We start from the raw sequence: 13,243 nt of genomic DNA on the forward strand, positions 1-13,243 counted from the left end.
TGTTATTAGCAACAGTCTTTGTTGGAACAACCATCTGTGAAAAGACAACTGCAGGTAGGGCTGGGCAATATATTGATATTTGTGATAAGATATTGTCCGGTATGTTAATATCATGATATGGCATAAGCATTCTCTTTTTTCTAAACCGTATTTTATATTTTCAAAAATAGCAAAAATAAAAATGTCTACTCTAAAAAAAGGGATTTGTTTTATATACAGTATATATATATATATCGACACTGTATCGATATTTGGTTTTGTCCATATCACCCAGAAGAGGTTATAGGGAAGTGAGCTCATCCCCTCCAATTGATGAATTGAATGTCAGTCCCATCCTTGTTGTGTTGTATGTATGTTTACATATCTCTCCTCTACTCTCACCCTTCCAGGCTTCCCCAGAATACAGAAACCATGATCGACCCCTACGGAATTCCAAGCCCCCCCATGCCACATGCCCCCAACCCGCCGCCTCCCAACCCTCCGCCTTACCCCGGACCCAGAGGTATGGAGATTTACCTTGCCAAATGTTTGTACATTTTCGCCAAATGTAAGCTTATTATGCCCAGAATATAGGGGCACTGAGGTTCATGTGGTTAATGACAGTAAAAACAGCTTGCGTCTTTATTCATTTGAGGTGGGCTTAAGAGTCAGGGAGAAGACAGTGAGGGAAAAGAGGATGAGATGGTAGGAAAAGGGGACGCGGGGAGGGGAAGTGAAGTGAGGCACAGAGAGGTATTTAAGGTAAAAGGTTCCCCGGGAGCACAGAGATTACATTGTGTGTTTTTAGGGTGGGGGTAGGGGGATATATATGTGTGTGTACAGGGAAGAGCGGGTGGCAGGAATTCCACATGTAGGAAATACCAGGTCCTCCAATGAACGAAAATGGATGAACTGAATCTTCCTCCCTTCCCCACAGCAAACGGTGTGAACGGAGGTTCAGATATCTCCTTCCTGCGCGCAGAGAGAGAAGTGGTATGTCTCCTCATCATGACAGACAGCAGATTTCCATCATCTCTGGGTGTAATTCCTGAGGGTGACTAACTGGTTCCTGTCTCTCTCCCTCTCTGCTCCTCAGGGGATCCTTAACCACTGTTTCGAAGACATCGAGAGCTTCATGGCGAAACTGCAGCAGACCGCCGAAGCTGCCACTATACTCAGCCAGAGGAAGAAGAAAAAGAAGAAAAGCAAAAAGCAAAGCACTGAAGGTAAGCAATGGGGAGAGAAGGGGAGAGAGAGAGAGAGAGATAGAGAAAGTGTGTGTCAATATTTAGCTTTTATGCTTCTCCCATGGTCAGCCATGGCCGGAGGCATTATGTTTGCCAGTTGCCTGTCTGTCTGTCTGTCTGTCTGTCTGGCTGTATGTATATATGAATATCCATCTGTCTGTCCGTTCGCCCATCCCTCCCAAAATTGTGAACACAATATCTCATGAGCATCTTGGGGAATTTCGTTAAAGATTCGGCACTAACATCCACATGGACTTACAGAATGAACTGATTACAAGTAGGTGATCAAAGTACAAGGTCAATGTGACAATGTTCCCAAAACACTTCCTTCAAAGTATTCATTACATATTATGAGTCTGGACAGACACCGCAACTGGTTGGCTGATTGTATATAACCACAATACTATATTTCTAGTTTTGAAGTCAACTCTGAGTCATGTCAACCGATATTTTAATACAGTGGTTTCTAATCACGTGCCACATGGGGTCCAAGAGTATGTCGGTTTTCATTGCAACTCAGCACTATACGGAGTATGCAGGTTTTCATAACAAGCCAACACTACAGAGTATACAGGCTTTCATTCCAACCCAACTCTACAGAATAGATTATGGACACAACACGGAATATGCACCACTGGCACTGTAACAGGGGATTTGAAATCACCTTCTGTAGTGTTCGATTGCGAAGGAAACTTGTCTCGTCCGACCTCCATAGCAAGTGATTGGACACTGACTGCCTTTAGTGGAAGAAAAACTGCCAGCTCAAGTGGAAACTGTCATTTTCCCCCAGATTGATAATACGGTACATTACAGAAAATGTATTTTCTGTGTATTGAATGGATTTAGTTGCTTATCTTTTTTACTCACCGTTCCTTTTCAACAGAGGACTTGCTCACTGCAAAGGCCCGTCCTCCACCAGAAGAAGAATTCATTGATGTTTTCCAGAAATTCAGATATTGCTTCAGCCTATTGGTGAGTTTTTAGCCACCTCATATTTTACAATAATTGCTGAGCATGAAAATGTACTGTGTACCACTCTTTTTTTCTGCCCTCTTTTCTTCTCTCATATTTTACTTGAATCTTTCCAAACAGACAGAGTATTTAGCACAAAATAAATTGTCCCACTAGCAGTGGGGATGTAAGGATAGCCATATGGGTCGGTCTGTCGGTCAGTTGGTCTGTCCAACACTTTGGTCCCAAACAAGATGTTTTGAAAACTACTGGCTGGATTGCATTGCCACTAGGAGAAAATATGCACTTGAACACTTTTTACCCCAAACATAATACACACAATATTTAGAAAAATCCTGATTTGATGAAAACTACTGGTTCAAGCCCTGGAATGTGCTGTGCACCTTCATCAACAAGATGCCCCTTATTGATTTTGGTGCCCAATGCCCTTGCTTATTATAGTATCACCAGGTTACTAAAGATATCTCAAGATCAAATGGGTGGATGCTGGATTGCCATGAAACCTGCTGTGTGCATTCATGCTCCCAAAATGATCCCCCCCTTTGATGTTGTTGACCCTTAGGCCCTTGACCCTTGAACCTAATGTGCTTAGGAAGGTGAACCCCATGGCCTTCCCTTTAGCATCAACTTCCCAGGCATTTGCACGCAAGACATCTCAACCGTGTTGCCATGAAGCTGATTGGTCAGTGCTCATTACCATGTCAACAGTTCTTCCCTGGTCTTTTTAAAACTAGGGCCGTAACCCTAACCTTAACCTACCTAACCCTGACGTTCTGGCCTGGCGGTCCTATTCGATTGCGTGTGTACTGGTCTACTACTGGAGTGCCGGCTTCCTCTGTGTCATGCCTTATTTAGGTGTGGTGTTGCCTCCTTATTTATCGTTGCATCTTACGGGGGAAGTTCGGTCCTTAAGCTTACAAAAAACAACCTAACCCTAACCTCACACTGATTTGTCTGGATATTGGACAATGAGTAAAATAAATAAATAAAAGTACACACTCGGTGAGATTTGAGCCCATGATCTCAGGAACATAATATAGCGAATGTCTCAACACAGTGAGCCACAGAGTTTAATGTCCTGTCATGGTTTTGGCTGTTATTTGAAGCTGGCTTTTGAACTAAATGTGGGTCTGAATCCCAGTCTAAAAAAGAATAATGGCTTTGAAAGAAAAACATAGGAAGATCCATTGTTTCATTTAGAAATGGATGAAAATGTACTATACTGTATTTAGCAAATAACACAATTACAATTGAACAAAACTAAATAATCAAAGACCTTATCATTATGAACTATAAGATAGCCGACTTTTTTTAAGTGCTAAGACAGATGAACTTGACTGATTTTGGTGACCTTGCCAGCAAAGCCCCTGGGGGTTGCTAGCAGGGCTTTTCGACTCGTCTTGTTAACACAGTTTTAGCTTCTTCCTTTACTGTAAGACTTTTGCCACAACAACTGAACATACAAACATAAAACATTAACACATTTTCTTTCACTATTCATTTCTAATCTATTATTGTCTGTCACGTCTTTCTATGTCTATATGTCTATAACTGAGATAATCTCTCTCTGTCTATCTAGGCTCGTCTGAAGTCTGCCATTGCCAACCCTTCATCTGAGGAGCTTGTACACCATGTGTTCAAACCGCTGGATATGGTGAGTCAGTCAGAACCTTTACACTCATTCAGAGTTTTACCGACAGAGACAACACCACCTGCTATTGTTGCCACTGCTGTCAGCATGAGGCCTGGTCTTTTAAAGCAGGCAGGATGAAAAGCTGAGATGGTACAGGGAGGGTTTCCTAAAGTACTTAGAGCATAATATATCGTCGTTGTCGGGTGGAAGGAAACCTTGTATGTCCAAAACCGTTTGTTTTGTATTTATCATTTTAAAAATGATTTAAACTAGTGAAAACAGCTGATCAACAAGCACACAACGCCTCACACCTCAAGGCGTTGTGTGCTTGTAGATCTGCTGTTTTCACTACTTTTGTGCAACGGCCTTGTATGATGAAGCAGGGCTTTGCTTAGCGAAAAAACGCTACACATTTGAAACGTGGAGATACAAGGTTTCTGCCCGACAGTGACGATAATTGTCTGCCATGATGTCATCAAAGTCCCATGCGGGAGGAGACAAATATATCGGTATACAGTATCAAACGCATTCTCTTTGTGCACTGGATCTGGAGTGTGCCAATTGCTTTGCCCCACAGCCAGTCAAGTGACTGTGTAACACTGTAACACTTCCATAGAAGAGGCTGCAAGTGTTAAGGGCTGTCCATACTTCGGCCGAAACCGAAGATTTCGGTCAAAAGGTCCTTTTCGACCATAAAATTATGTCACTCTGGACTTCTGAAAAACATTAGACCGAACGAGAGTTCGAAAATTTGCACGTCGGAAAACACAACTCACCGAACATTTCGGTCGAAGTATGGACAGGCCTTTAGCAGAAACTATGAGTGCCATTCAATATTTACACAAGGCAGGTCCCATTGCGATAGCCTGAAATGAAACTCCAATGACATGATTAATATAGCATTCATTTTGGGACTGTTTGCCGTATTGCCATTTCTTATTTGTAGGTATGCAGTTAATATCTGCCTCAAAGTATTGTGTTCCCTGATAGAGATGTACTTCTACTATAACACTTATCAGTCAATACATGTATACATTTAACATAATGCATGTAAAACAAATGATAGCCCTGCCCCATGTACCCTTATGGGCCGTTCACTCAGAGCATTATAACTATAAATACATCGTTCACCATTGTATATATTTTGTAATGGTTGGCGTGAACTCTGACATCCACTTGACTTAGAAACCTTTCATAGTGCTCTGTGTGAATGAACCTTGAATGACATGATGTTATATGAGAAGGAACTGAGATTATGGGTGCTGCATTAACATATTTCAATACAATATTTATGAAATGTATACGTCAAATTAAAATAGCTGTCAGGTTCAGCCAGTTCCGCCTGCTCTCTGAAATAGAGATCAGTGGTAAACCTGAAAACAGGGTGTGTGAAATGCTTGTGTTGTGGCACACCTGTATGGAAAGAGGGAGTGTGTGTGTGTGTGTGTGTGTGTGTGTGTGTGTGTGTGTGTGTGTGTGTGTGTGTGTGTGTGTGTGTGTGTGTGTGTGTGTGTGTGTGTGTGTGTGTGTGTGTGTGTGTGTGTGTGTGTGTGTGTGTGTGTGTGTGTGTGTGTGTGTGTGTGTGTGTGTGTGTGTGTGTGTGTGTGTGTGTGTGTGTGTGTGTGTGTGCCTGGCGCGCGCGCACGTGATTGGGTGGGCCCATACAGTATGTCTGTGCCTTGTGTTCATACCAAGCGACTTTCTGATTTGAAGTAATAGCTTCAACAGTGTTAGCAGTTTAAGTTTAACCAAATCAGTCAGGGTGATTTTAAATCATTCTTAGAGCAATACTGTCAAATATCAAGACATGCTGCATAAGAGTGGCACTAACGTTAGGCAATTGTGACATAATTTAATTACATTAAAAACCTTATGGTCCTTTCAGGGAAATTCGTTTTCAGGCAAAGGTTAACAATGGAAACGAAAGTGAGGAAATTATATGCAATAATCTTATCAACTGATGAGAATAGATATACAGTATATAATAAAGTCAGGAGTCAGTATCTTGAATATTATTTTAAAATGATTCCAATCGATGCATCAGGAGGATGACGTGACATTAAACTTGTGTTCTGTATCTCAAGATCTCTTCTTGGCCTAATCCATAACGTTATGATACATAATGAGTAGCCTACTCCATGAATCTGATGATCTTCTGTTATCTGTGTACGTGCAGATGGTGAAAACGACAGGAGGACCAGCTCTGGGGGCTTCCATTTCCAGCCCTGCCCTCACCAACTCTGCCGTTTCACTGCTGCAAGACAATCTCAACGAGGAGGAGAGGCAGCTCTGGACTTCTCTCGGCCCCAACTGGACTCTCCCTGGGTCAGTACCAGCAATCAACTTCGGGCGCCAATAGTGACAGGGCATCAGGAAAATCTAGTTAAATGAAATGTCACATACGTACACATTCAGTTAATCATCAATGAAACATTTACAGTATACACCAGTAAGACGTCCTAATAAATAGGGTGTGTGTGTGTGACTGTGAGGTAGGATACTGACTTGGGTGAGAGGGCCACAGGTGAAGGGTTTGATTATACCGGCTTGAATTTATGAACGCTATAGTTTGTCTGAAGCCAACAGTGACAAGTTTCACCCAGTCTGGCCTTTGGAGGTCGAACTGACATGACACAAGTCAATATTTGTCTCCGATACTGTGGAGAATACTGATCCAGCTTCAATCCAAAATGACTGCACACACCGACCACACTGACTGAAAGACAAGTTGACACAAAACAAAGCAGTCAGGGTTGACATTCATGCATAGCAATTCCTCAATGTTAAATGTCCTTCAATCATTTTAATTCACAATAGCTGCACCTACGTTTAACCCAGTTGCTTTTGGTTACACTGTAAACTGATATATAAGGCCAATGCTGACTCTCCATTCTTTCTCAGCTCTCAGCTGCATGGGCCTATAGCACCGTACACACCAGTATTTCTGGATGGCTGGAAGCCAGAAGCTTCCAAGGCAGACGGGCAGGTTTGGGAGGATCCGGTCGAGTCACAACACAAACATGAGGCCTTCCTCGCAAAACAGGAGGTATGGAATACCTGCGTACAGTACGGCATAGACCCATTGTACCGTGCGTGTGTGTGTGTGTGTGTGTGTTAAAAAAAATAGGTGTGTTTGTCTTACTTTAGCTCGTTCTGCATGTCTCAGGCTGTGCTCATATCCTTTTTTTCTCTTTCACAACAGCAAATGTCTTCTCAGTCAGTCGGTCCCCCTGCCACACCCACCAACGATGAAACGTAGGTCACCTCTGCAAATACAAATCACTCACCCGTTATTGTTTACCCATGTTGTGCAAAGGGACCCAAATCTACTGTCCCCGGGTTAAATTAACACTGAGGATTTTGCTGTGCGAGAGCAAAAGATAAAACTCTATTCATTTCCTTTTCCCCTCAGTGACAGCGATGCACATCCACCAGAGCCAGAGAGACTATATAGCTGTAGTTATGACTTCGTAGCCAGGAACAGTAGTGAGCTGTCTGTGATGCAAGGAGATGTACTAGAGGTAAGTAACTAGAACTGCGATTCCGAACCTGTGTGTTCGGAATTGTTAATATAACTAATATATAATATAAATGCTAATATAACATTAATATAAAAAAATATATCCACCTCTTTCCGCTGGAATTTACTGGAGAATGTTTTGCACCACACTGCACCACACTTCCGGTTTAACAGCAGACATACAAGCTCACGTCGCGTCGCAGATGCAGCCGTTGTGAGCTTGTAGATCACGGCGCCGGAAGCTCCGTCCAATTTCTGCGCAATGCACGATGGGATGTTGGAAACTTGTGGATATACAGCATATATGTCATAAAGGAGTAGTTTACCCCCAAAATGACTTTTTTCTATCGATTACTCACCCCATGGAGACTAGAGATAATATTCTTTAGTTTTGGTCGCATTCCGAAGCCAATAATTTGAGGAAACTCTTTGTAGACCCAAATGCATTTGGGTCTCCATCCGGAATCAATGGGGGTATATTTATTATAATCAAATTATTGGCTTGCGACAAAAGCTAAACAATATTATTGAACTCAAGTCTCCATGGGGTGAGTAATCCATAGAAAAAAAGTAACCCCCAAAATTACTTTTTTTCTATTGATATTTTGAGTTTTTTGTCGCATTCCTAAGACAATAATTTGATTACAATGAATTTACCCCCATTCTGGATGAGGACCCAAATGCATTTGGGTCCCCATCTGGAATCAATGGGGTACATTTACTATAATAATTTCTTTCTCTTGACTAATACAAACAAATATTATTGAACTCAAGACTCCATGGCACGAGTAATCAATAGAAAACTGTGAACTACTCCTTTAAGTAAGATGGGTGGGCCGTGAACATTTTCAAGATTTTCGAGTGGGCCCTGATTCAGAAATGGTTGGGAACCCGTGAACAAAAATCTAGGAATGTTGGGAATCACTTTATTGCCAAGTGTGTGCTTTATGCATTTGCTTCACCAAGTATGATTCATTCAAGGAATCTGCTTTGGTTCGTTCCAACATTAAACAAAACCCTTGACCACAGTCAAAGTGTCAAACATTCAGCCAGGGAATTATCAATGTATAGACAGCAGCTTTGACCCTGGCGTCCCTAGGCCTATACTGGGGCATGTCATTGTTGGCTTTGTGAGCTTGTAGGTTGTGAGCTGCTGTTGTTGAATACCCAAATATATTATAGTCTCTAGCACACCTACACACAGCAAGGAGAATACCAAACAATGGTCTAACAAACTGAAAACGAAATACTCCCGCACACTGTCTTCAAATGCAAAAAAAATGCTAATTTGAATGGGAATGCTTATGCACAACGTTGACAAGCGAATGACTAATACAATTACGTGGCATAGCACTGAGCCATTATGTGAATTATATAATAACCCTGCACACAAGTGGTGCATGGTGCATTCTTGAACTCCACCCAATAATAGTAAACTACTAGCCTTGTGGCTATAGTCTGATCTCAGGAAGACATGCCACCTTACTCAGTGATTAGTAACCAGGTTAACAACTATAGAGAGGGTGTTTCTGGGGTGCCCGAGTCATATTTGCACGGTGTGAGCCCGTCAGCCTGAAACATGCCACCTTACTCAGTGATTAGTAACCAGGTTAACAACTATAGAGAGGGTGTTTCTGGGGTGCCCGAGTCATATTTGCACGGTGTGAGCCCGTCAGCCTGAAACTTAAGAATCAGATTTTCAAAGCCAATAAACACGAGATAGAGATCTATGTTTATTGTTTCGACACTGATACAGCAATTATGGCAACGGGGTGCTCAATGGAAAACTGCTAGCATATCGTCACTGTCGGGCAGAAACCTCGTATCTCCAAGTTTCAAATTTGTAATTTTTTTTTTCGCAAAGCAAAGCCCTGCTTCATCATACAAGGCCGTCGCACAAAAGTAGTGAAAACAGCAGATCTACAAGCACACAATATGTGCTTGTAGATCGGCTGTTCTCACTAGTTTAACTCATTTTTAAAATGATAAATACAAAACAAACGGTTTTGGACATATAAGGTTTCCACTCGACAATGACAATATTTGGGAATAGTATAACACAGGTTATACACAGTAGCTATGATTTATTATGATTTATTAAACAATAATGAGATACTAATTGGTGCACTGTCCTGGGCAGGTGGTGGAATCATCCAAGCGCTGGTGGAAATGTCGAAATAGGTTCAACGAGGTGGGCTTTGTTCCCTTCAACATCCTGGAGCCTGTGGCTCACATAGACAGTCCGGTGACAAACAGCGCTCCCAAGGTAATGCACCATAAACACACACGCACACGCAGGCCTACCTGCGTAGTGGTGGGAAAGGTACTCATATGTTGTATTTAAAGTTAAAGTAGGCCTATCAATATTGTAAATGTAGAAATACTCTTACAAGTGAAAGTCTGGAAAAAAAAAGTAAAAGTACAAAAGTATTGGCATCAAAATATACAAGTACAAAAGTGAAAGTACTCATTATGCAGAAAGTCCCGTTTCATCTTTTGAAAATAGCAGATCTACAAGCTCACAATGCGTCGCATCGTGAGCTTGTAGATCGCCTATTTTCAAATGGACGAAATGTATACAAGGCTGAAGTGGTCAATGTATATTATTTCGTGATAATAAGCAAAATCTACAAAGTAAATCAGGTTTTCAAATAAATGTAGTACAGTGAAAGTAGAATAGAATAGATCTTTATTGTCATTGTATAATATTTAGATCCGAGAAGTAGTGCAGTAGAAGTAAAAGACCTAGAAAGAGTAAATACTCAACAAATACCTTAAAAATGTTACTTAAGTAAATGTACTTTACTGTACACCACTGCTTACATACCTGCATGCATTCCAATGTTATTTGCTCTCTGTTCCCCATTCCCAGGCTCCTGCCCCACCCCCGCTGGCTAAGACCTTCTCCGTGGTCCCGCCCAGCCCCACCGCCTTGCACCCTGCCCCGTCCCCCCAGCGGCCCCGCACCCTACCGCCCTACAGCCAACACATACAGGCGCAAGAAGACACAGATAAAGGTACCAGCTTCTAAACCAAAGTGGGAGAGTCGCAGAGAAGGTGGGGGGGTTAGTTTTGGGATAGTTTTTCGTTGTTGTACGACAAATGGCAAAGCATTTTGATGACATCCCCAAAATAGGCAGTGGTGTAAAGTAAAAAACTTTCATATTGTCACTATCGGGCAGAAACCTCGTATCTCCAAGTTTCAAATGTGTAACTTTTCGCAAAGCCAAGCCCTGCTACATCATACAAGGCCGTCGCACAAAAGTAGTGAAAACAGCAGATCTACAAGCACACAACGCCTTCTTTTGGACATACAAGGTTTTCACCTGACAACGACGATATATTTTATACATTTGTAAACTTGTGAAATGGCGCATTCTGCATGATGAGTACTTTCCACTTTTGTTACTTAAAGTACATTTTTTGCCAATACTTTTTTGCTTTTAGAAAATATGAATGCCCAGACTTTTACTTGTAACAGTATTTCTACATTGCAGTATTGATACTTTTACTTAAGTAAAAAATGTGAACACCAATTTCCACCACTGGAACTAAACGTGACTCTCACCTGCCACAGTCATGCAGGTGAATGATGAGCTGCTGCAGCGGCTGACCAACGGGAAGGCCAACCTCAACAAGCCGTCCCTCATCATCCCCCGCTCGTCGGACACCTCTGTGCCCCTGGACTACCACTCCCCGCCGGACGAGGTGGCCGAGTGGCTCCGAGGGAAGGGCTTTAGTGAACCGTGAGTGTCATAGTTATCATAATGTCACTGAGTCAGTGCTTTAATTAATGGAGTGGAAAAGTTCCATCTTCATCCCCATGGCAGCCTACACTCCAACTGAGCTGTTACTGTATATGCTTTGCAGACTCCACCCTTCCATTTCTAATCAACCAACCACAGCATAATCCACCCAAGATGCTCCCCATGTTCTATTCAATCAGCCAACAGGATAAACAGGCACCCCTCAATCAGATCTGACATTAAAAGGAGTAACAAATTGATACGGCTTGATTGAGTCAATGAAAATCAAAGATATTCTGATTTGATGATCAATGTCATGCCACTCTCAACTGGTTTCAGTGGCACCCAATTAGGGCTGTCATGATTATGACATTTTACATGACGATTAATTGTCACTCAAATAATTGCGATTAACAATTTAATTGTTTTTGTCGTTGACAATTACATTTCTGTTTGGCTTTTAGGCTTTGAAGTTGCACATGATAGATATGACACATAACCTAAATATACAAGGAAATTACTGACATATTTGACAACTTTATACTTAAAAAAAGAACATTGATAGTGGAAATGAAATAGGTGATCTACAAGCTTGTATATCTGCTATTTCCAAAAAATTTTACTTAAAAAAATAAATATATATATATATATATATATATATATATGTGTGTGTGTGTACCGGTGTATATGAAGATTTTTCAACATGGAAAAAAATCAAGCAAAATAGTACTTGGCCCACAAAGAACTTCTTAAAAACTGGGTTCCACACTTCCATCATGCTGTGGTGTGCTCAATACAGAATGAATGGGAAAGATGCCCCAAAGTGCTCAGTCACATTGTCACAGAGCCTTTAGTAAAGACGGACAGTGCTATAAAGTATAAGATCACTCCATATGTTCAACAGAGTTGTTTAATTAGTCGTAATAATTAATAAGTAATAGTGAGCTTATAGTAATTCATCATAATAGCCTATACGTCTATTTTCTTTTTAAACAAAAAGTTGTGTTGCGAGAGCATCATGGGTGATTATATAACAAGGATACAACATTTCATTCCTTTCTCAACCTCTGTCCTTTAGTACGGTGTTGTGTCTGGGAGTGCTGACCGGTGCACAGCTGTTCTCCCTCAACAAGGAAGAGCTACGTGCGGTGATTCCAGACGAGGGCGCCAGAGTATACAGTCAGCTCACAGTGCAGAAAGCCCTGCTTGAGGTAATGAATGTTTCAAAAAACATCCCACATTCCCAATTAAGGTAACAGAACCTGGCAGGGTCTGTTATGAAAACACATAAATCACTATAATTTATACATTTATCCTTTTTTCTCCCCTTACAGGATGCTCGGAGAGCCACGGAGCTGGAGGCAGTCATGGAGAAACAGAAAATGAAGGTTGATTTGAAACTGGAGAGCTACACATTGTGAAACAAGTGCCCATATATGAAGTACCAGAAAATATTGAACTTCATTGACAATGCCCCGACAATCTGATAAACCATGTACAAGATGGCCATGAAAGGCAGCATTACATGAAGGGCATTTTAAAATAACTTAATCTCAAAGGAAGCCTTACCCTGGGATCAAGGCTTTGCTGTAAAATTCTTCCTCATACTATTCAAGTGCAATTGTAATGTCTAATTTATAGTCTGTTGTATGACATCGCAGATGCAACGTGTTGAGCTTGTATGTAGATCTGCTGTTTATGATGCCTGTTCTACGACTAAGTATAAATCTGGCTTAATGAGATTTTTCTGACTTTGACACTTAATTCAGACAAGCTCTGTCGTGTGCAATGTCTGCCAGCCAGCTGTCGACTAAGTGAATGTATTTATCGTTTGTTTGTAAATTACTTATTCGTTTTATTCACCTTTTTTGTTGATTTTTTTGAGTCCCTTGGCAAAAAATGGCATGATGTACTATAAAAATGTAAAGGCTGGGCTTTTTTATTGAAGTTTCAAATAAAGTATTCCAGCAAAATGCCCACCTGTGACATATTGTCTAAATTCTACAACACATTAGTGGAATAACTGTAAGGGGGAGAAGATGTGAGAAATGTGCCACCTCAGATAACACATACAGATAAGTTATGTGCGTGTTGGTTGTTCCCATCAGTGTAAACTAAAGTACCGTATTTTCCGGACTATAAGGCG

The 13,243-nt window shown here is 41.3% G+C and overlaps 1 protein-coding gene across 1 annotated transcript; it reads left to right on the forward strand.

Moving 5' to 3' along the window:
* Positions 1-396: 396 nt before the first annotated feature.
* On the forward strand, positions 397-12,518 carry eps8l1b (EPS8 signaling adaptor L1b; the record flags this gene model as incomplete). The annotated part of the gene is made up of 13 exons (XM_080747786.1): positions 397-502; positions 917-972; positions 1,076-1,205; positions 2,110-2,198; positions 3,778-3,852; positions 6,008-6,156; positions 6,733-6,915; positions 7,244-7,352; positions 9,492-9,617; positions 10,224-10,368; positions 10,929-11,097; positions 12,176-12,308; positions 12,432-12,518. The coding sequence occupies exons 1-13, from the start codon at positions 412-414 to the stop codon at positions 12,516-12,518; spliced, it is 1,542 nt and encodes a 513-aa protein (XP_080603912.1). The 5' UTR covers positions 397-411.
* Between the last annotated feature and the right edge of the window lie 725 nt (positions 12,519-13,243).

The sequence above is a fragment of the Nannobrachium achirus genome, assembly GCF_963921795.1.
Source record: "Nannobrachium achirus genome assembly, chromosome: 18".
NCBI lineage: Eukaryota > Metazoa > Chordata > Actinopteri > Myctophiformes > Myctophidae > Nannobrachium > Nannobrachium achirus.